The sequence below is a fragment of the Hyla sarda genome, chromosome 11 (genome assembly GCF_029499605.1).
Source record: "Hyla sarda isolate aHylSar1 chromosome 11, aHylSar1.hap1, whole genome shotgun sequence".
Taxonomy (NCBI): Eukaryota; Metazoa; Chordata; class Amphibia; order Anura; family Hylidae; genus Hyla; species Hyla sarda.
In genome coordinates, this window is record NC_079199.1 from 55,555,519 (window position 1) to 55,579,271 (window position 23,753).

The following is a 23,753-nucleotide window of genomic DNA, read 5'->3' on the forward strand; positions in this document are numbered from 1 at the left end:
AAAAATTCAGGGGTGCCAACATTCACGGCCACGACTGTATGTTAGACACAAAACTGGAGTTATTGCTCACAACAATCAACCACTGCTCGGATTTCATATCTGGTAAAATGAAAGCTGAGTTGTGACTGGTTGCTTTGGGCAAATCACACTAGATTGATATATCTGGACCTATGTAGAAAAAAAAAAAGCAGAGTTTCAATGCTATAGATATAATTCAGAAGAACCAAGGAAGAACTGATGCTTCAGGGACGCTAACTGGCAGAAATAAAAGGCCAACTCTGGACAGAAGATTTAAATTGGCGAACAGCAAATTATTTTATTTTAAATGGACAACACGTTTCGAGAGCCTGGTGCTCTCTTCATCAGGTCATAACAAACAAGGAAACTATTCACCTGAGTTTGGTACTGTAAAGCAATATCCCTTTATTCACTCTCTTGAGAGTATTAGATCTGGGTAAAGATTTTTAAATATGTTATGAATATCCTTAATAAAGGGGTTATCCAGGAATAGAAAAACAAGATAATGTCACTTCAATGGAACTGGACAGGAGTAGTGCTGTTCTTAACTCTAAAATTAACTCTGTTTTTTTCTTATCCTGGATAACCCCTTTAAGCCCTTGAAGCTAGCTTATAAAATTAAAAGGGGGTGATGTTGCATTGCCTGACACTTAATGGCAGGAGGCAGAGGAATTCTACAATGTTCCCAGTGACACTCTCATACAGGTTATGTCTCTTCACAGGAACTGTTCCACACCACAGAGATTGCTTTAAACAAAGCTTATGCCAAGTTATATATGTTTTGGGTGCCACACACAAGGTTACTTGCCTACATGCCATCCAGGAATGTCACTTTTTTTCTGGTCCCAAGCCAATAGATATTTAAGTACAAAACTTTCTATTCATTTAATAACATAAAAGGCAGGCGGATAATACTGCTATTACTTACTGCTATGAACAGGTAATGTCACAAGTTTCCATACATCTTACAGTCACATTCATTAAAGGGGTACTCCGCTGTAAACACGTTATCCCCCATACAAAGATGATAGATTGCGGGTGTCCCAATGCTGGGGACCCCCGCAATCTCCGCTCCGTCCTGATGACTGGTAATGCTGGCCGCCATGCCCCCTTCTTTGACGATTTTGGGAGGAGGTGTAACGGCTATGTACTAGCCGTCACACCCTTTCCTATAGACATGAATGGAGGGGGCGTGGCATGACATCAGGAATGCGGAAGCTGCCATGTTCCGGACGCCGCTGCTGCTGGCCTGGAGATCGCTGGGGTCCCCATTGGCGGGACCCCAGCGATCTGACATCTTATTTTCTATCCTTTTGATAGGGGATATGATGAGTACCCCGATAAATGGTCGCTGCCATTTAAAAACTTTTGGTATGTTATAGAGACACGTCAAAAATTTACCAGTCGGGTTTGAGCATTTAAAACTCAAATCAGAACAAGCCAGGAGAAGTAGGTGCTTAGCGCATCTTCTTCAGGCTTTATGTCATGTGACAGTCACATAAAGTGGACCATCCTGTTCACACAGACACAGTTTGGGGATAGATGCATATTGTCACATGCTTAGTCTAGTGATCAGTTGGCATCTGCACCACAAATCATTATTAACCGATGAATGGAAAATCCAGAATCCATTCAGTGAGTCTTGTGGTTTATTTCAGCAACTGCAAGATACACTGGATTTCTAGAATTTTGGCCCACTCCTTCTGAAAGAACTGGAGTAACTGGAACAGAGTCATGTTGGTGGGCCTTCTTGCTCACACATGCCTACATTTTCTATGGGACTGAGGTCAGATCTTCCAGGTGAACTGGATGCGGCACTGGTGCAGCGGTGTTCCTAGACAAACTCACAGGAAGCGTAAATATTGCAAGAGTATCAATAAGATGTTTTTACACCAATGTAACTTTTTATTTTATTTTTTGCTTTACTGGTGTCTATTGATGATTTTGCTATATTTGCACTTCCTTTGAGTTTCTCTGGGAACACAGCTGCACCAGCGCCACATCCAAAGCACCTTTCTTTTCTCCTGCGTGATTTGCCTTTACAGGTTCCCACCATGGATACTAGTTTGAAGCACTCATGGGCAGCAGGCCAGCATTCAAACTACCCCATCAGAGGGGTGATATGAACAAGTATTGAATAAGGGGAGAGTCCACCTGTTACCTATACCTTTGCCGTCTGGACTCCCACCCACAGAGTTACACGTGGTGCTGTCCTCCCAGTGTTTTCTCCTATTTTCTTTTCTACAGCTTTGTGATGGCCACTCAATTACCTTCATTTTGTTGTTCTTAAGCCATTTTGAAAAAACTTTGGAAGTATGCTTGGGGGCAGTGTCTATTTGGAAGACTCACTTGCGCCCAAGCTTTAATTTTTTGGTTGAAGCAGCAAAGCTTTCCATAAAATGATGCTGACACCCTTTTGTTTCATGGTTGGGATAAGGTTCTTTGGCTTGCAAGCAAGCACCCCCTCATTTGGAAACTAACTGGCTTTATTATGGTGGTTTTAATGTTGTGGCTTCATCCTTGCTGAGTGGCCTTTAACCCGATAACGACCACGGACGAGTATAGACGTCCAGGTTGGCGGCCGTTCCTGCACCTGGACGTCTATACTCGTCCATTCTTCTCGTGGGTGCTGCCCAGTGCACCCATGAGATCGTGGCAGGGACTCGGCTGTATCACACAGCCGGGACCCTGCTGCACTGCCAGGACCGAAGTAAACTTCGGTCCCGGCAGTTTTAACCCTTACAGCTGCGGTCGGAAGTGACCGCGGGCTGTAAGTGTTATGACAGAGGGAGGGAGCTCCCTCTGTCACTCCTGCAGCACCCCGCATCGCGATCGCGGGGTGCTGTGTGTGTCCGCGGCTGGCCGGGACCTGCCGCACTGCCGGGAGTGAAGTGAACTTCACTCCCGGCAGTTTAACCCTTACAGCCGCGGTCAGAAGTGACCACGCGCTGTAAGGAATTCTGACAGAGGGAGGGGGCTCCCTCTGTCTCTCCTGCAGCACCCCGCAGCGCGATCGCGGGGTGCTGTGTGTGGCCGCACTGCCGGGAGTGAAGTTCACTTCACTCCCGGCAGTTTAACCCTTACAGCCGCGGTCAGAAGTGACCGCGCGCTGTAAGGAGTTCTGACAGAGGGAGGGGGCTCCCTCTGTCTCCTCTGCAGCACCCCGGAGCATCGCGGGGTGCTGCTGCATACCTGGGCAGCCGGGGGTCCTACAAAGACCCCCAGGTCTGCCCTGGGTATTGCCTGAAAGGACGTGCCAGAGGCATGTCCTAATATGCTGCCTGCTAGTGAAAACTGGCAGGCAGCATATAACTATGATGCTTTGGAATACTAAGTATTCCAAAGCATTAAAAAGTGTAAAAATAAATAAATAAATAATTAAAATAAAAGTGTAATAAAAGTGTAAAAATAAATAAAAATGTAATAAAAGTGTAAAAAAAAAAAAAAAAAAATAATAATATTATATATATATATATATATATATATATATATATATATTAAAATACATTTATTAAATGAATCTAATTAAAAAAAAATGCATAATGTGTAGGATCGCATTGGCGGACATCCACAGCATGTAATATGCTGCGGATGTCCACCATGTGATCCTACACATGCAGCAGTCACGGTAATGAGCTCCCTGCTGCGGCTGGGTAGCTTTGTGTGTCCACTCATAGCGGCGGATTTCCCGCCAGCAGTCATGAGCGGACACACTGAGCTACCCAGCCGCAGCAGTGATGGATATATTCGCCATGAGCGGGTGCTTATTCCCACAACATGGCGGATATATCCATCAGGAGCCTTAACTGTCACAGACAGACGCGTTATACCCCCAGCCGACCAAGGACCAATCAGAGAGGTCCCTGGTGCAGCCAATAACTTGTAGGAGTGCGGTATATAAATGGGGTCACTTGTGGGGGTGGGGGTACTGTTCTGCCCTGAAAGCCAAATGGCGCTCCTCTCCTTCTGAGTCCTACCAAGCGGCCAAGAAACCATATATGGCCAAAGCGGGGGTATTTCCGAACATGAGACAAGCAGCTAAATAAAATATAGGGTGCATTTCTTTCAATATCAGAAGTGATGTACAAAAAATATGCCCCCCAAATGATGCATTTGTGAAAAATTGCAAATTTCGAATTTTTAACACTGACTTTGTAATAATTCCTGCCAAAAAACTATGGTGTTAAAATACTCACTGTACCCCCTAGCGAATACCTTAAGGGGTCTAGTTTTTAAAATGGGGTCATTTGGGGGGGTGTTCCTATGTTCTACTACCTTTTAATTTCTGCAAACCTTGCATAGCACACAAAAAAAGATGTACTTTTCAAATTTTCTAAATTTCAAGTTAAATTGTTAGGCTTCTAACTAATTTAAAATGTTAATTAAAAACAAAAAAAATGATGTCAAAATAAAGTAGACATCTGAAAGTATAAGTTTCATAAACTATTTGGTCAGTATGTATAATTATATGCACCCTATTAGTGTTAAAATAGCAAAAAATCGTAATTTTTGGTAAAAATTTCATGATTTTTTGCATTATAAAAAAAAAACTACAAATGATATTGTCTTACTTTTACTATGTACATGAAGGACAACTTGTGACAAAAAAACAAGGTCAGAATTATCGTGATTGGCAAAACGTTACCAGAGTTATACTCTAATAAAGACAGACATCCCCGATTTGAAAAAACAGGCCTGGTCTTTCAGGGGCGTACAGGTTTATTTGCATTGGTCCTTAAGGGGTTAAGGCCATGCCAATATTGGACACCTGCTCCCTTCAGCATATTTTTTCAGGTTTTTCAAAAAAATAAACTGCCCCATAGTGCCGGTACCAGCTGAGCAGTGCTTCCTGCAAGAAGTGTCTGTAGAGGCCAATTAAAAATTTGCAGCTGCAGATTTTATGTAGATTTTGCTGCTGACTTGCAGCAGAAATATCTGCAAAACTGTGTACCTATTGTAAAATTTGAACTCCCCACTGAAGTCAAGGGAAACATGTGCAGCACATCAACCACCAAAACTAAAATCTGCAAAAGAGTTCATAGATTGTGGGTGAAGATGCTCTTTATAATAAAATATTTTAGACAAATTTGAGTGTTAACTGGAGTTTCTCATGAATTCCTGATAATGTTCCCTACATTTACTAATGGATAATGATCTGATGTTGCATGTTATTCAGCAGAGGTCCAAAATATGTTCTGGCCATTATATAGCAAGAGAAACAGAGGACAGAGGGCAAAACAGTGTATTACCAACCTGCAAATGACTTACTGTTGGCTCATACACATATAGGCAATACCTCTCCCCCAGTACTAGAGAGGGATCTGGTTGGCTGCTGTTCCCCATTGATACAGTAAAATCTCAGTGATAAACATAACTATGCACGAAGAAAGAATGGAGGATGGCACTCACCCAGATGGAAGCTTCAAATATTCTTTATTGAACAAACACGGTGGCGGTGTCAGACAGGTGAACAGACAGGAACGCCGAGGGCCTCAGCCTTGGCTGAGGCCCTCGGCGTTCCTGTCTGTTCACCTGTCTGACACCGCCACCGTGTTTGTTCAATAAAGAATATTTGAAGCTTCCATCTGGGTGAGTGCCATCCTCCATTCTTTCTTCGTGCACTTTTGGATTTGTCTATCAGTCTTTGGATTGAGCACCGCAAGATTTGGCTTTGCTTCACATCTCGACCTGTAGTTGTCTTACAAATCACCGTTTATACAGCAGTGCCGGATCGTGTCTCTAACACTTGATAAATATAACTATGCTGTGGGTCAGATAGAGAAATACAGGGGCACTGATGGCCCTCTCCTATTGATTATCTGTAGTCACTTAACATTGATGCACAATTGTTGCACAGGACTGACAACACATTACGGAGCTGGAAAAAAAAAAAGCCTCAACAAATTGAAACATAGCCCAAAAGAGGCCCCACCGAGAGGAGACACAATGTTCAGCAGCCTGACTGCCTCTATACAAGTTCTGGAGAGCGGGAGAAGCAGCAGAGGCTCACTGTGTAATGATAATCTCCTTAGAAAGAAGATTTTTTTGTTGTGCTTTATTAATTCAGGGCCTGATGGGGATATTAGCAGCTCTTGAAATTGGAAAGGCCGGGAGCGGTGCAATTTGCTGAATCCCAAAATGTTCCAAATGAGCAGATAAACAGCAGCAATAATTGGACTTTATTAAATCAAGGAGTCGTTCATTACAAGTTTCCCAGCTGTACCAGTAAGGGGGCAAGGAGGGAGAGCACCGCTAAATGCATGCACTTGTAATGTAAATGTATGTGTGAATAAGGACCCCTCCAAGAATCAATCCAGACCACTACTATTCAGGGCTCCCCAGCTGAGAGAAGTCACTGGTTAACACTACAGCTGCCCAAAGATGTTAGGTTCTGGCAGCACATTCCATAGGCTGGCAACTGCCTATTAAAACTTACAGGCTCTGTATACACCTATGGGACTATGTTAGGTTGCTTTCACACTATAAAATTCATCCGTTTTAAAGATCCGTTTGATGTTCCGTTATGAAAACCCTGAAAATTGGCCCTTAAACGTCAGTTACAAAATCCCATACGTCCGTTAGAAAATCCCATTATAGTCTATGGGATTTTTACATTATCCGTTTTAATCCGTTATAGTCCGTTATGAATAACGGATGTTATTTTGTGAAAGCAGCCTAAGAAAGCCCCTTCATGTTACCACGAAGAAGCTGGTTTCACACATGGAGGTTTCAGAAAAACACAGGTGTTATTTTTGTGCTTTTCTTGTGAATAAAAGCTGCGACCCGATGTTACCTGGAAGTCAACATAGACAATCTACAAACAAATTTATTTGTAGCAAATTTTCCCCACTGTGTGTACACAGGGGGCATGAATATCTCTAGAAGCCCCGCTGTTCCCACCAGGACGCTTCCCATCTCCTCCTCCTCCTTATTTCTTTAGGTCAGGGTGGCTATAGGAGAAGATAGGAGAGGTCTGGTCTTCTAGACATACAGTCATGCTGCCCATGCACCAAAGAACATTTCCTGGACAACGACGCAGCATATAAATATAATATAGGTAGTGTTCATTATACATTAATTAGACCGGTAATCATGACAACATGTCTACGTCTAGAGGAAAGAAGGTTTCACCATCATTACAGACAGGGATTCTTCACTGTAAGAGCAGTGAGAATATGGAACTCTCTGCCCCATGATTTTGTAATGTCTGACTCAATAAACAAGTTTTTTTTTTTTTTTTTTAGGAAAATATAATATTACAGGTTAGGGATACCAGATTTATGGGGATAGAATGTTGATCCAGGGATTTATTCTGATTGCCAAACTGGGGTCAGGAAAGAATTTTTCCTCTGTCATTCTCCTCTGACCTTACAAACTATGTAACCATATAATGCAAAAACTGGTGGTAGACTCCCTTTAACCCCTTAAGGATACAGTTTTTTTTTTCATTTTTGACTTCAGAACATATCACAGACGGGACTGATTCAGCGAGGTCAATTCATTAAAATTGTAATCTTTATCCCAAAACATTTGTGCAAAAACAGACTTCAATGCCTGCGTGTTTCAGGTACGACCGCACCCTTAGTCTTTTCCGTATATGGGGATGTGGAGTTTTTATCGGTACCATTTATGTTTTGATAGGACTTTTTGATCGATTTTTATAAAATTTTTTAGGGTATGCAAAGTGACCAAAAATACGCAATTTTTGACTTTGGTATTTTTTTTTTACGTATATGCTATTCACCTTACAGTTTAATTAACATTATATTTTAATAGTTCGGACATTTACGCACGTGGCAATACCACATATGTTTATTTTTGTTTACTTATTTTTTATGGGAAAAGGAGTGATTCAAACTTTTTTTAGGGAAGGGGTTAATTTACATTTATTAATCACCGCGGTGATACCGATCAGTCCAACTGGGCAGCCTGGATAGTTTCTCATTTACATTTTAGACGCCGTGATCAATTTTGATTGCTGCATCTAAAGGGTTAATACCGGGCATCACCGCAATTGGTGATGTTCCAGCATTAGCCATGGGTCCATCCTGCTATGACATGCGCTCAGTTCCTGAGAGTGTCTAATAGAAGGGGATTGGGCGCAGGGCGTACATGTACGTCCTACATCATTAAGGGGTTAAGGGCAGGGTCACACAGGGCACATCCACAGTGTAATTCACCCTGTGGGTGCGCCAACAGTAGTCACAGAGGGACTGCAGAGCAACTCGCGACGGTGGCCAGGTTGCCAGGTGTGTCCGCTCGTAGTGGCAGATATCCCGCTGTAGAAATCCACCGCTACGAGTGGACACACAGAGCTACCCGGCTGCAGCTGTAAGCATGCTCTGCAGTCCTTCTGTGACTGCCTTCAATGCATTCACAGCGTGAAAATACACTGCGGATGCACTCTGTGGCCCTTCCCTTAAGAGAAGTTCTAAAGGATAAGAAAAATACAAACACACCCTTGTTAAATATGTTAATATTGAGCGATAGTGAGGATTACAGACAGCCTCTTACCGGATTGTTTTGCACTGGTAACATTCAAAGTCAGCAGCCGCCGGTTACGTCCAGATCCTCAATACAGTCATGTGGTGAAACAGAATGCTTACACACTTGCAGTGTACTATAGAAAGCTAAATGTACAGTGCTTTCTCACTATAGAACTGATGTCCAAGTGAGTATTGGACTAATAACTTATGGAAACCAGGGAAAGGGTTTTTAAATTTGTTAAAAAAAATTCTTCGTCAGGCCGCTTGGACATTATTTCTATAGTGAGAAAAGAACTGTACATTGGTCTTTACACAGTGCACTGCAAGTGTCTAAACATTCTCTTTACAATTAAGTGACATTTTCAGGAGGGTTCTCCATTGTTAGTGGGGTAATAGGAACTGTAGTTGTATAATTTATTACAGGATTTTTAAAAGGTTAACTATGTGCAGACTTGTAATAACCCTGCACTTCATCAGGAGTATAATGGCCACGCCTCGACTGCAGACACCAACTAACCAGTTGCCTTTCCCAGGATGATATGAGTTACTGCTGAAAGCTCCACTAGTCATATATCACCCACATGTTCTCTCCTGTCTTCAGCTGAGTCTCCCAACACTGGCACAAAAGCGTGATATCAGCATAAAATACATGGAACATCCACACCCAGATCAGCCAATTGGGCACCACACAGCAAAATGATGTAATGTAATAGTCAGCACCCTCCAGCGAATACTAATAGCACAGCTATTTGATATCCTGCTCCACTAAATAAATGAAGTCCTTGCACACCTCCCTATACGAACCAGGGCCCAGAATCACATTCAAGGGATCCAAAATGAAATCTAACAGGAATTGTAATGGCCTCCTCTTATCGATGGAAGGGCTGAGTGGTCACTTAAAGATGATCTGTGAACAGAATGTGCTGGAGACTAATAGCCCATCACCTCTACGCTGTCTTATCCGATATTTATTACTTATCAAACTTTAAATATTCTTAGGTAGTATAATAGCTAGGTAGCACTGTTACTGAATTCTGTTTCTGTACTGTGCATACAGGGCTTGGCTTCCAGCTGCCTGTCAATCAAGTAGGGTCAGGGATGGGAGGGCAAAAAAGGAGGCCTCTTACACAAAGGTACAATGTGTCTTCTTGTCAATGTGTCTTACTGTAACAGCAGTTTGTAACATGAAATGCAGCTGACACCAGACATGCTGCCCTATTTAAGATTAGATAAAGTATTAGGATCAGTAGGGTCATTAATAACCATGTAATTGACAATATAAAAAGATGCGTCATTGCAAACCTCTTATTTTTGTTCGCTTGGGAAACAGAGCAGACATTCCATGGACAGCAGAGCAGACTGTGCCGTCGCCATTGCTGACAATATATCTCCGAGAGGATCCGCCAAATGAATGAACTTGTTTTTTTTTTGCAAAGTCCGGAATTTGAATTTATGCCATTCAAATTCAGCAGTGTGCTCGGTAAAGCAGAACCACATTGAAAATGTTGAAAATTCTGTAGTTAATGCGCCCTAAGGATATATACACTTGTACATCATCCACATAATCCATTCTGCAAGTAGGAAAACACAAGGAGAGAGACTTATCAAAGCCTGTACAGAGGAAAAGTGGAGCAGTTGTCCATAGCAACCAATCAGATTGTTTCTTTTTTTCAGAGGCCTTTTAAAAAAAAAAAAATTTAATCTGATTGGTTGCTATGGGCAACTGCCCCACTCTCTCTCTACACAGGTTTTGATGTTTCAGTATCTGTAATCAATAAAAAACAGAGGTGATACATTTCCTTTTAGTTGCATGAAGGTTTCTGTTTTTGGTCTGCACAGACTGGGTGCATACTAGCCCCTATAATCCAAAAGGCATTCATATAACAGTTAAACACACAAGTGTTGGTAAATGCCCAAGATGAAGAAAGCCCAAAGAAAAAAAACTAAATCACAAATATACATAATGTGGAATATAGAATTTCATGGGACATACCTGTTGTGAGGCTCTGTAAATCTACAACATCACTCCGGTGAAAAAGTCGGGAGCACACTGGTTTGAGAGAGGAATTTTTCGGAAGTTCACTAGACGCTTTGTGGAGAACAGTCTTCACAAGTTGGTTAACATTACACCAGTCCAAGGAATCAGCCTGAGGTGTGGGCCTTGAAAGGGATAATACAAGGGAGGCACATGTTTCACAGCTGGATATACAGCCATTCAGTGTGACCTGGAATCCTGAACTTTTCTCTGTCACTGATATATTTCTTCTACCATTGGGATCACTCACAGAAGCCATGACATGCCACTCTACAACAGCGCCACGCGGGAGCCTGGGAACTACAACCACTGTAAGGGGAGGGTCGGTATTCTAAAGAGAAAATAAAGACATAACTTGCAGCTAGATGTACAGTATGAATAACAATAGTATAAACATTAGAGTAAAAATGATGCCTAATTATTAACTATATAATCATAAGAAAGGGAATCTATACACACATTGGCCCTCATTTACTTAGAAAATCGGGTTGTAAGTCTATGTTGCTTTCTTACCCGACTGCTTTTTTCCCCTGGTATTTATTATTATGTGGCATCCTGTTTGTCACACGTGGGTTTTGTTGGTTTTGGTTTCCAACTCCTCTGAGTTGTCGGGAAAAAATCCACAACAATTCAACAAATTCGGGTTGGAAACCTTTATAAATACGCGGGAAAGCTCAGGAATGTCGGGTTACGCCCCTTTTTCGGGTTTGGGAGAATCCACGTCGGGTCCGTCGGGAAAAAATGTCGCATCGTGTCGCAGACTGGCGCACGATGTCTGCGACATGTTGCAGACAAAGATGCGCCAAAAAACCCCCACAAAACAAGTCGGGTTTAGAATAGTAAATGAGGGCCATTATATCAATGGTAACTTATAAAGTTTTCCTAACTTTCTGTACCTTATTTTCAGCAGAAGCTTCCCATGCTTTCAAAGCACAGCGTATATAGGAACTGTGTGTCACATAGCAATGTGCAACAAAAACATGACTTCGGGAAGTGCCGGGACTCATAGCATCCAAGACTCTGTCAACATGGCGCAAGGAAAGACTGCTTTCTGTAACAATTCCTCCAGGGATAAGCTGCATGGTGCAAGGTATTAAAGCAATCTGTCCAGCACAAAATACTGCACCGCCAACCTGAAATAGAAGGAAGAAATAACGTTTTCTGAATGATATTCCCATTCAGTTCATTAATGAAAAGTAATTAAATACAGAATATTTAGAAACTGACTGCAAACATGTTTTTTGTGTTTCCTGTTTTTTCAAGTATGATTTTTTTCATTTCAAATGGATAACAAGAGACAAGTTTGCATAGATTGCTCCTTTTTTTGTCTTGGCTGTGTGTTCTGTCTCATGCTGTCATGCTGGAATACCCATCCACCGCCAATTTTTGCCCTGTTCCCTTAGCAGTAAAACACCCCCAAAGCATAATGTTTCTACCTCCAAGTTTGACAGTGAAGATGGTATTCTTGAGGTCATAGGAAGCACTCCTCCTCCTCCAAACACAAAAAGTTAAGTGGATACCAAATAGGGATGTAAGAAAAAATCGATTTGCGCGATTATCGCGATTTTTCACTTGCCGATACGGAATAGATTCAAAATATTTTTGAATCGATTCTTTTAGTGATGTGGAATTTGTTCGACATTTTGTCTGCCGGATCTGACGCGGCGTTGCTCCGACTCGTGCCCGCTCCATACTCTGCGGCCCCCGGCTGATTTCAGTAGCCGGGGGCCGCTAATGCATCACTGCCGCTAATATCCAGCATGCGGTGCTCTGCAGTCTGTATGGAGCCGGCTCCCGACTCGTGCCCGCTCCATACTCTGCAGCCCCCGGCTGTTCTCAGTAACGGGGGGCCACCACTAATAGCCAGCATTCGGCGATCGCTGCGGCTGGCTATTAACCCTTTAGATTGCCGCTGTCAAAGCTGACAGCGGCGTCTAAAAGGATCTGTGAATGCTCCCTGGTGGGCTAGTGAGGTGGATCGCCCCCCTGCAGCGCGATCGCGGGCGGGCGATCCAATGTGGAGGTAGCGGAGGGCTTACCTCTGCTTCCCTGCTGGCCGTGGCTCTGTCACTGATAGAGCCTGGCTGGACCAGGCTCTATCAATGGATCGCAGATCAATGGAGTTCAATAGAACTCTATTCATCTGTCTGAGGAATCTAATGATTCCTAAAAGACTAATAAAGTGTATAAAAAAATAAAAATAAAGTTTTAATAAAAGTGTAAAAGACATTGTTTTTTAGACAGAATCGGGATATATTGCGATGTATCGTCACCTAGACGGTATCGCGATATATCAGGATATATCGAATCGCCACACTGGTATCGCGATTCGAATCGTATCGCCAAATTCTTGGCGATTCACACCCCTTATACCAAACAGCTTGATATTGGTCTTATCTGACCACACCACTTTCACCCAGTTCTCCTCCTAATCCTTTAGATGTTCATTTGCAAAATTCACATAAGCCTGTACATGCGCTCTCTTGAGCAGGGGGACCTTGTGTGTTACCAATTGATTTCTTGGTGACAATATGTTCCCAGCTGGTTTAAAGGAGTACTCCAGCACAAAATAACTTATCGCCTATCCAAAGGATAGGGGATAAGTTATAGATTGCAGGGGGTCCGAGCGCTGGGGCCCCCCGGGATCTCCTGGACGGGGCCGCGGCAGTCTGCAGGGAGTGAAGTTTCGTCCCCAGCAGAAAGCCGCGGCAGACACGCCCCCTCCATGTATCTCTATGGGGTACATGGAGGGGCGTGTCGGCCACTGCGTCATGCAGGGACGGAATGCCCCCTTTCCTGTACATTGCCACGGCCCCGTACCGGAGATCGTGGGTGCCCCAGTGCTCAGACCCCCCGCGATCTATAACTTATCCCCTATCCTTTGGATAGGGGATAAGTTATTTTGCACTATAGATGTCCTTTAAGGTCATTGAATAGATCCTTCCGTGTAGTTCTGGGCTGCTTCCTCACCGTTCTCAAGATTATTAAAACTCCACAAAAAAAAAAATAAGAAAATTTAGCATGGAGTTCTGATTGAGGGAGATTAACAAGTCTGTTTCTTTTGTGTTTCTTTTTGTGTTTTTTCTATATGCAAATAATCGCACCACATGTTGTAAACTTCTCACAACGCTCCTTGGCAATGGTCATTTAGCTCATTTTAGCCTTGTGTAGATCTAGATTCTTGTTTTGGACATCTTTGTACAGCTCTTTGGTCTTGGCCATGGTGGGGAGTTTGAAATTTAATTAATTGCTTTTGTGGGCAAGTAAAACACTGAGATAAGGAGCCCTCTCTTTAAGAGAGTGCTTCTAATCTCAGCTCATTACCTGTATAAAAGACACATGGGAGCCATAAATCTTGCTGATTGCTGGTTTATCAAATAGAATGCAGTAAAATGCAAATCCATTCATAACTTATTTTGTCTGGATTTTCTTTAGTTGTTATTCTGTCTCATTGTTCAATAAAGTCACCTGTTGTCTGAGTACTACTTATTGGTTTATATTTTTGTTCCGCAGGACTGAGTTTGTAATGTTTTACTCTGGTTTGTTTTCTAAACATTTTTAGAAAATGATTACACAAAAACTGCTTTTCAAAGATGTCGATAGCCTTTAAAGTGTCACTGTCATTTGGAAAACTTTTGAGATGTCATATAGACTTCACTACATAGAGTGTGTGAAACCACCCCACTCGCACAAAGTATTGTATGCACGGACGATACAAGACAGACTTACTACTGGGACACTTTCAACTCTAGAAACAAGTGTGAGTCTTTGTATCACATTTTGGTTAGGTGATGGTCTAGGTCAAATGTACCACAAAAGAGCTACTGGCAATGCACATATTCGCACTTATATATTTTTATCATGTATTTAGTGGGTGTAATAAATCATGTTAAAACTTTATAACAATTTGATGAGTTTATTATGATTTGATAAGGCTAACAAACACTTATTTCACGGGTCCAAAGATGCCATTCCTGTATACTATGTTGCAATAATAACATTAAAGATGCATTGACCGGACACTGGATTGTTTCATTCTGTCAAAAAGACACATTAAAAGCTCTTCACTCCTTGCTAACCTGAGATCTTCCTGTCATTTGGAAAAACTTTTGAAATGTCACGGACACTTAAAGGGGTACTCTGCTGCCCCAGGGGGTGTGACGTGAAGTCATGACCATGCCCCTCGTGACATCACGCCACACCCCCTCAATGCAAGTCTATGGGAGGAGGCATGGCAGCCGCCATGCCCCCTTTCATAGACTTACGTTGAGGGGGCGTGGTGTGATGTCATGAGGGGCATGGTCATGACTTCACGACCCCCGACGCCTGCTCCCAACATTCTACATGAACGCCAGGTGCTGCACAGAGATCGTGGGGGTCTAGGGGCGGAGTACCCCTTTAAGGTCTGGCCATATAATTCATTTCAATGAGCCGACCGGGGTGAAACGCTGACTCAGGTCGGCTCATTTTTGCCCCGTATGTGGTTTTCCACCGGACCTAAAACCGTGGTCGACCACGATTTTAGGTCCGGTGGAAAACCACATAGGGGGCAAAAATGAGCCAACCTGAGTCAGCATTCCACCCCGGTCAGCTCATTGAAATGAATTACATACGGGCGGCATACAGCAGGGATACGGGAATGCCCGGTTTTAGCTCCCCCTAGCCGTATGCGGTCCCGTATGGCTGAAAACGTGATGTGAACCCAGCCTTATTTGGCCACTGTCCTGATATAACATGTTAATGTTCTGATGTGTACACAATAGAGCTATATACTAATTACTAGCCATTAAAGTATTCCAAATACCTAGACAAGGTGGAGACAGGAGATATGTGACTCTTGTATTAATGCCTCACCGCATCACCAGCATCTAAAGAATTACCTAAAACCACAGAACAATGATCTGGACACCATTTTAAGCATAAAATTAAACAGCCTTGTGTCCTTTAATACTGATTCCTCAATAAGAAGTGTATATTTTTACCTAGATGGGAGCCTGCCCTTCATTAAACTATGTTGGGGGAAATGGACAGTTCCTGTCTGACTATACACCTCAGAACAGTTTATGGGGAAAAAAATTATTGAAGAAAGATGCAAAAGCGAACAGAAAAAAATATATATATTTATCGCTGCTTGCTTGATGAGACTAGTGTCATCCTGTTCACACCAAATCTCCTGTAGTATTCCTCCACCACTCAACCTTTATGTCTGGGTTGAAGACATTGTAGTCGTGATCTCTTGGCATCTAGGTCTTTTACCATGCATCATTAAATTCAGCAGTAGGGTGTGTATACTTCTTGCTGAATGCCCAGAACTTGGTTGACAGTAACATTCAACTGATCAATCTGATCCAGCAATCAAGACCAGTCCTACCGATACCAATGACATGTTTTACTACCTGTATCAACATCTGTTGGCTGAGACTGATGCAGAAGGCTAGTATACATATAAAGTCTCACTTAAAATTCATCTTTAGTTTCCAATGTATTTACAAATCTTATTTAATATCTATACTACTATCTCAGTGGATAACATACAGTGAGTAATGGACTGTACATAATGTTCCATTGACTTTAGACTGTTATTGCTTTCTAACTTGAGCTAGCATCACGACTCGGTAAGTTGTCTCAGACGTGCTGCAGAAGTTCCTCTATGTTTGATTATTTAGACATATCAGAACACTATAAAAAATTAGCAAAGAAAAGAATGCCTTCAATGTTAATTATTGCTTCCAACAAAGGCACCACCATGCATTATAAAGTATATTTGCATAAATTTGCAATGAATGTTGTCCCTTCCAACACAGCGGGGATTACCAACAGCACAGGCTTCAAAACCATCCTCTGTTAGGACAGAAATCCTCTAATTTCTTCCTCTTTGTGACCCCACATAGATCAGCTGTCTGTAACTAACGCCGCTTCACATCAATACCCAATAACCTGAATCCACCTGATAAATGCAGCGCAGTGCCTGCAGAGCCTGCTCTTATCCAGAGGTCAGAGGGCACCCAATATTCAATAGGGAAACCAGCATTTCGCCGTCATTTAACTGCATCTCTCTGCATACTGAGTGACACAGAGATCGCTCTCCCTGCAGGGCACCCGTCATCTGCTGCTTTGGACAGGAGAGGATGACAATGACAGGGGCTAAAACACACAGTATTGTCATGGGCTAGAGAGTTGTAGAATAACACAGGAGCCAATACCTACATGAGATCTACATTGCCAGAAATTGAGAAGCCTGTACAATGGACATACTGAGTAGTGGAATCAGCAGTAAAGCAACAAGCTACGGAAGCTTCAAAGCAGTTGAATTACTAACTCTGAGGCTTAATACCTGTATCCTAGCAGAAAATGACCTGTATAAATATCTATGATGAGGTTGGGGGCAGCATGTAAGTGGCTCCCCCTGGAGAGCTAACCTCTGGCCTTGGCTCAAACCCAAATCAATAAAATCTGTAACCTGCCGCATCAGATCCCTAACCGGATTAGGGACCTTCTCATCTCACAGTGTGTGATAATCCTGTCAGTAATTAGACTAATAGAAGACGGCCCTGCAGGGAGCAACCCACACCGCAGCACATGCACACTACAGAACACACATGCAGCTACTCCAGCTAGAAGAAGCCACGTCTGGTCGCTCCATACAAGATCTGCCAAAATGAGGAAATGATTGTGTGTCTGGGTCATCATGCACAGACCGTGCATTAGGATATGTGATACAGGCTTACTCCTAGTCAAGATTTGGTATAGGAAAATACCAAACATAGCACTCAAGATATTATAGCTATGCAGGTGCCAAGCAGCCTAAACTTAAAGGCATTCCAGGATTTTTTTTATTTGACTATGCTAGAGGGGCTGTAAAGTTAGTGTAGTTCATAATATAGTGTCTGTACCTGTGTGTGACGGTTTTCTCACAATTCTTCTGTGATTTTCACTCCAATATTTATTTTTATCAGCATACAAAATTACTGTTGTCTCAGATTTTTCCCAGCTTGCAATGTGGCCGAGACCTGACTCACTAGTCAGCTGATGACAGGGAGCCTGTCTGATTCAATGGGTGGAGGGATCAATCTGCAACTAATGCAACAGCTGTAGGCACACTGATTGAAAACCACAGGTCTTTTGAATGAATGCAGCTCATTTATGTTTCAATGGGTTGGGTGGCTGATGTGTGGGAGGGAGGAAAATGGAATTGTGGGATTTGTAGTCAAAAAAAGAAAACTCAAACAGGAAATACTAGTTCACAAAAAGCTAGCCACAGTGTTATGGTAATCTCATGACATAGCCATTTAGCCCCAAAACAAGCGCAGATCCTTCCTAACCATGTCCATTACTGTCTGCCAGGTACGTACTAAAATCACCTTATGCTGGATAACTCCTTTAAGGACAGTCCAAATTTAGATAAAGAAAATATTGCAGCCCTCCTAATCTAATGAAGAACTGTCGGTTTCTCATATTTATGTCTCGCTCCAAAGGCAACATTTCGCTCCATGAGCTTGGAAAAAGTCCCATGGAGGGACTGAAACATCGCCTTTGGAACATAAGATAAGTAAAAACAAAAATGTTACCACATATTTGGAGTGTTGCAATATGTGTGTACTTTATCTCTCTATCTATCGATATATATGTATTTTTTTTCTGCAGCTACAGTTTACTTCAACCATTAACCCCTTAAGGGCATACAGGTACATCCTGACATCCTGGTACTAAAGGACTCTATACACCCTGAGTCCCGTTAATGACCTCACGACCGAGAACGCTTTAAACCCCGTGGGTCCCAACTGCAGTCAGGACCAAGAGTTAATGCCGGGCACCGCCGATCGGCCCAATGCCCGGCAATAACCCTTTAGACGCTGCAATCAAAGTTGATTGCGGTGTCTAAAGTGAAAGGAAAACTAGCCCAGCGGAGCTGATCGGGACTATCATGACAGAATCACGATGTCCCGATCAGCTTACTGGACTACAGGAGGGTCCTCGCCTGCCTCCTGTTCGCCCGATCGGCAATCTACTGCTCCAAGCCTGCTAAGCAGGCTGGAGCAGCAGAGTGCCGATAACACTGATCAATGCTATGCTATGCTATGGCATAGCAATGCTCAGTGTATGCAATTAAAAGATTGCATGGTATAGCCCCCCCCCCTTCCTAATAAAAGTTTGAATCACCCCCCTTTTCCTATTTTTTTAATAAAATTATGTAACTAAAAAAAAAAATCCATATGTGGTACCTCCGTGTGCGCAAATGTCTGAACTATTAAGATATATATATTAGCTAAGCCGCACGGTCAATGGCGTACACATGAAAAAAAAGACAAAGTCCAAAACTGAGAATTTTTGGTCTCTTCATATACCATAAAAATATTAATAAAAAGCAATTGAAAAGTCCTATAAAAAAAAAAAAATGGTACCGATAAAAACTACAGACCATGGCACAAAAAATTAGCCCTCATATAGCCCCATATGCGGAAAAATAAAAAAGTTATAGGGGTCAGAAGATGACAATTTTAAACATACTAATTTTGGTGCATGTAGTTATAATTTTTTTAAAGTAGTAAAATAAATAAAACCTACATAAATTGGGTATCTCTGTAACCGTATGGCCCTACAGAATAAAGATAAGGTGTCGTTTTTACTGAAAAGTGCACGGCGTAGAAACGGAAGCCCGAAAACTTATCAAAAATCGTGTTTTTTTTTTCTTCCTTTCACCCGACAATTTTTTTTTGTTTTGCCGCAGATTATGTTATAAAGTAAGTAATGTCATTACAAAATACAATTGGTGACACAAAAAACAAGCCCTTATATGGGTCTGTAGGTGCAAAATTGAACGTGTTATGATTTTTAGAAGGTGTGGAGAAAAAAACGAAAGTCCTCAAGGTGAAAATGGGCTCAGTCTTTAAGGGGTTAAATATATTTGACACACATATATGTCTTTATATATAGGCACACAAACGTATGTACGTTACATAAAATTCTGTGAACTGTTTGAGGAAAATGGTACCCGTCCCATATATAAAATAATATCTGTGCAAATTTGTAGACATTGGCAGCTGCTCAGGTGGAAGTAACACTCGCTGTGTGTGCGCTGTTGGGTGGTGCTCAGTCTTGCTCTGTTTGCCTGTCTGAATGTTGAATGCCCCCGTACTGGATGTGCTGTGCAGGGCAGGCAGCGCTGTCACCTCCGCTTTGTCCACGGCGCGCTGATTACCCTCTTTTTTTTTCTGCCGAGCTTCGCTTTGCGAATACTATCAAGGTCAAGAGCAGTCGCTCAGAAAAACAAAATTACCCCCCACCTTTTTTTCCTTGCAATCTGGGATGTGACTCCCTCCCCTGCAGTGTTTCACCGGGTGCAATATTCAGACGAAAGGACCAATATTACTTTATACAGACAGCACTCACCAAGATACTGTACCAGATGTCATCTATATGAGTATTCAATTAGAGTCAGATATGAGTCAAAAGTTAAGCAATTTGTATTGTGATCAAAAAACTGTAGTGACGTAATGACCCAAGAAAGTGATCGCACTGTCCCCTGCCGATGAATCGCCATACTTCTCGGAACTGCCAGAAGAATACAAGCATGTGTCAGTATGTAGATATTAATCTTCAGGCCATGATCCATAGACATGTTGCACCAGGCAATTCCAGAAAAAAATTCAATTCCATGTAGATACTTACCTTGTCAACTACAATTGGGTGAAAAGAAACAACATGAGGTACTCACATCAACACATTGGGATAGGGAGAAAATATCTGAATCCTCCAACTTTACTTTGCCTTGCTTCGATGTCGAATTATCTCAAAGTCCCAACTAATACTTGAAGATCTAATCTGCTTTAATTTATTTTATGGGGAGAATTGGGCATCAAACTAAAAACCATTAACAGAGGTGGCAGAAAAAAAAAACATCAAATGAGGAAAGTATAAACCTAAAGTATAAATACATACTACTGTATACACAACAATGGCTGCAAACAAAGAAATCAAGCAAGAAAATAAGTATAAGGCCTCCAAAAACCAGACAGGGTCTCACCTGGCCGATGCTAAACTACATCTGTTCTATCCAAAAGGTGGCACAGACAATTGCATCACATAAGGTAGTCAGTCAAAATAAAGATATTCTTTCCACGTGACATTTTAGGACACTGGTAATATCGACTTTACACTAAACATAGCCTTATGCATAAGGTTATTGGTTAAAATAAGAACAGTTTACTTTATTGCTTCTGGTGTTTTAAATATTACAAGCATCTTCTTGTCTACTTCAAAGAGGTGGGGGTTTAGAAGGGGACATTATTTCTGCCAAGGTGCCTCCTGTGACCTGCCCGCCGGGATCTCCTTCCAGGACACTGGAAATACTGACAAACCCCATCACCCTGCATTAAGCGCCTCACTGTAATACCCCTAATTCCAAGGAGTTGCAAGACCGTCAGCTAAAGGGCACAGTGTCTGACTGACTGATGCTGAAGGGACAGTCTCTACCCAAGGCTGTCACATCCTACAGACTTTCTTCCAATCTATCTAGCCTTTTTGTAACAGACAGGACATGTAGGCAAAGTATTCTGACACTAGGTGGCACTGTGACATTGACCAAGCAATACAGAAAAGACCATTTTCTCATCATTTGTGCTACACAAACAAACATGCATGTTTAAAGCATTTGTCATTCTAGCATCTCGCTCTACAGTTACAAGGAAAGTCACCAAACACGGCTTTAACATTTACTTACTAGCCACCGAGCTCCCTGATCTGTGCGTGCGAACAACATACTAAGCCATAGAAAAAGATTCTCAGGTCATCAGTTTTGATGTAACTATTTGGTTTATGTTTGCCTAGCAAAGAATTTTAATAAATATATTTATGCATGAGTCTGTAGCACAGCTATATTACAAACCCATAGTCACCGCAGCAATAAAAAAAATCTAAATGTGGTTTGGTCAACTGAGTGACAAGATCTCATGTCCGGTGACCTGGATAAAGCGAAAACCTCTCTCGTACACTGGCTAACTTGAAGATTTCAATAATAATAATAATCAAAGAGGATTAAAATAATCTGAAAAGATGCATTCTAATCCACAGTTTCATACAGCTCCATGTGATTAGCCGAAAGTCCCCAAGGGGACAGAGATGTGTCACACTACATTGCACTACCTCTGTTGCCAGACTATCTGCCCTGACCGCTCCGTTTCCCTTCCTCCTCCATGTCAGTTGCTGTCACTAAGTGAAAATTATTAATATCGCTGCATGGACAAGATTAATCAAGGTGCTAAGTGACACTAAGATTCTCATAATGCCATGCATGCCTCTGATACACATTGCTGCTCACCCGCACGGCTTGGCTGTAGGGACCAATGTTAGCAGGGGCCCAGTGAGACATGCTTTGTACATGCATGACTATCTTCTCCGGGGAGCCGTCTTCCCCGCAAGTGGCAGACTGCCGCCAAAAGAGGACATCCATCTTCAAGAGGGTATCCTGAGGTAGACAGCACTGCACGCATACCCTGGAAATACAAGAAAGAAAAAGGCTTAGTTATGAGAAGAGCTGAGAAAAAGATTATTTATGGCAATACAACCATCGGGACAACTGCCATGAGCGGTCCTGTCAAAGCTGGCCATACGTGGCTGATCAATCGTCCATGGGTCCATTCCTATATATGATCCCACCGGCAACATGCCAGACTTAAAGGGGTATTCCAGATTTTTTTTTTCAGCCTTTGAGCCCATGATGCAAAGTTATAATACTCTGCAATATGCTTCTATTAACTTAGCGGGCCAATCTGTGCTGTTTTCATGCATGGAACCCATACCCGGAAGGGCTGTAGTGCAAGTCCTTTTTTTTCCCCCTGTTGTTTTTGTCTTTGACTTTTCCCAGCATTGCATGTGGCCAGAGAATGTCATAAGTCTCAGGGTCTTCAGGGGGCATAGCTATGCTGCAGTAGGTGGATAGCTGTACTTCAATAAATCTCTTCTACCCTGCTATCCACCTACCCGCTACAGCATAGCCTCGCTACCCTGGAAACATAATGGCCCTCATTTACTAAGAAAATCGGGTTGTAAGTCTATCTTGCTTTCTTACCCGACTGCTTTTTTCCCCTGGTATTTATTATTATGTCGCATCCTGTTTGTCGCACGTGGGTTTTGTTGGTTTTGGTTTCCAATTCCTCTGAGCTGTCGGGAAAAAATCCACAACAATTCAACAAATTTGAGTTGGAAACCTTAATAAATACATGGGAAAGCTCAGAAATGTCGGGTAACGCCCCTTTTTCGGGTTTGGGAGAATCCACATCGGGTCCGTCGGGAAAAAATGTTGCATCGTGTCGCAGACTGGCGCACGATGTCTGCGACATGGCGCAGACAAAGCTGCGCCAAAAAAACCCGACAAAAGAGGTCGGGTTTAGAATAGTAAATGAGGGCCAATGTGTCCAGCCACATGGAATGCTGGGAATGGTGAGACACCACAGAAAAAAATAAAAAAAATACTTGCACTACAGGATATCCGGGTGTGGGTTGAGTGCATGAAAAAGGGACAGAGCGAAAACTCAGGGGTGGGTTATTAATATCGTATATAGGAAAATCTGGGAGAAAAACACGTAGCAGAACTATAAAGGACTCCCCCCCCCCCCCCATCCAACCTGCTCACGAGATACTGAAGATATGCTGATGTTCACATTATTAACATAACTGACAAAACAATATTTTTATCCAGTGTATTGCCAAAACCTCTGGAAACCAAATTCTATAAGTGTCCACAAAAGAAAGAATAGCGGAGCAACTCACCCGGTATTAGTGGAGTCAATTCAGACGATCGGCATCGCGGTCAGGCGGGGGTGCAGCGGGAGGCGGAAGATGTTACAGGGGGAAGTCAGGCGTCAGGCCACAGCCGTATCGCACCTTTTGGTGCTTCGTCAGGCCCCTGGGGCCTGACGAAGCAGCAAAAGGTGCGATACGGCTGTGGCCTGACTTCCCCCCGTAACATCTTCCGCCTCCCGCTGCACCCCCGCCTGACCGCGATGCCGATCGTCTGAATTGACTCCACTAATACCGGGTGAGTTGCTCCGCTATTCTTTCTTTTGTGGACATTGATTTTGCTTATACTACTGGCGTAGAGCACCACCCACAGGAGCGCATACACCAGCTACACCAAGTTATGTATTAAGAGGATTTAAGTTGACAGGTACATAGGGCTGTGCCGGATCTGTTTGCTCTTTTGTGATTGCATATTC

The 23,753-nt window shown here is 42.6% G+C and overlaps 1 protein-coding gene across 3 annotated transcripts in view; it reads right to left on the minus strand.

Annotated features, from left to right (window-relative positions):
* LOC130295009 (zinc finger protein 770-like) overlaps window positions 1-23,753 on the minus strand; it is a 179,711-nt gene that overhangs the window by 85,710 nt on the left and 70,248 nt on the right. For all 3 annotated transcript variants that reach the window (XM_056545185.1, XM_056545184.1, XM_056545183.1), the window contains exons 12-14: window positions 21,857-22,031; window positions 11,436-11,672; window positions 10,498-10,870 (exon numbers count right to left, since the gene is read on the minus strand). In XM_056545185.1, the coding sequence (XP_056401160.1) occupies window positions 10,498-10,870; window positions 11,436-11,672; window positions 21,857-22,031 (785 nt within the window). The remainder of the gene's footprint in view (window positions 1-10,497; window positions 10,871-11,435; window positions 11,673-21,856; window positions 22,032-23,753) is intronic.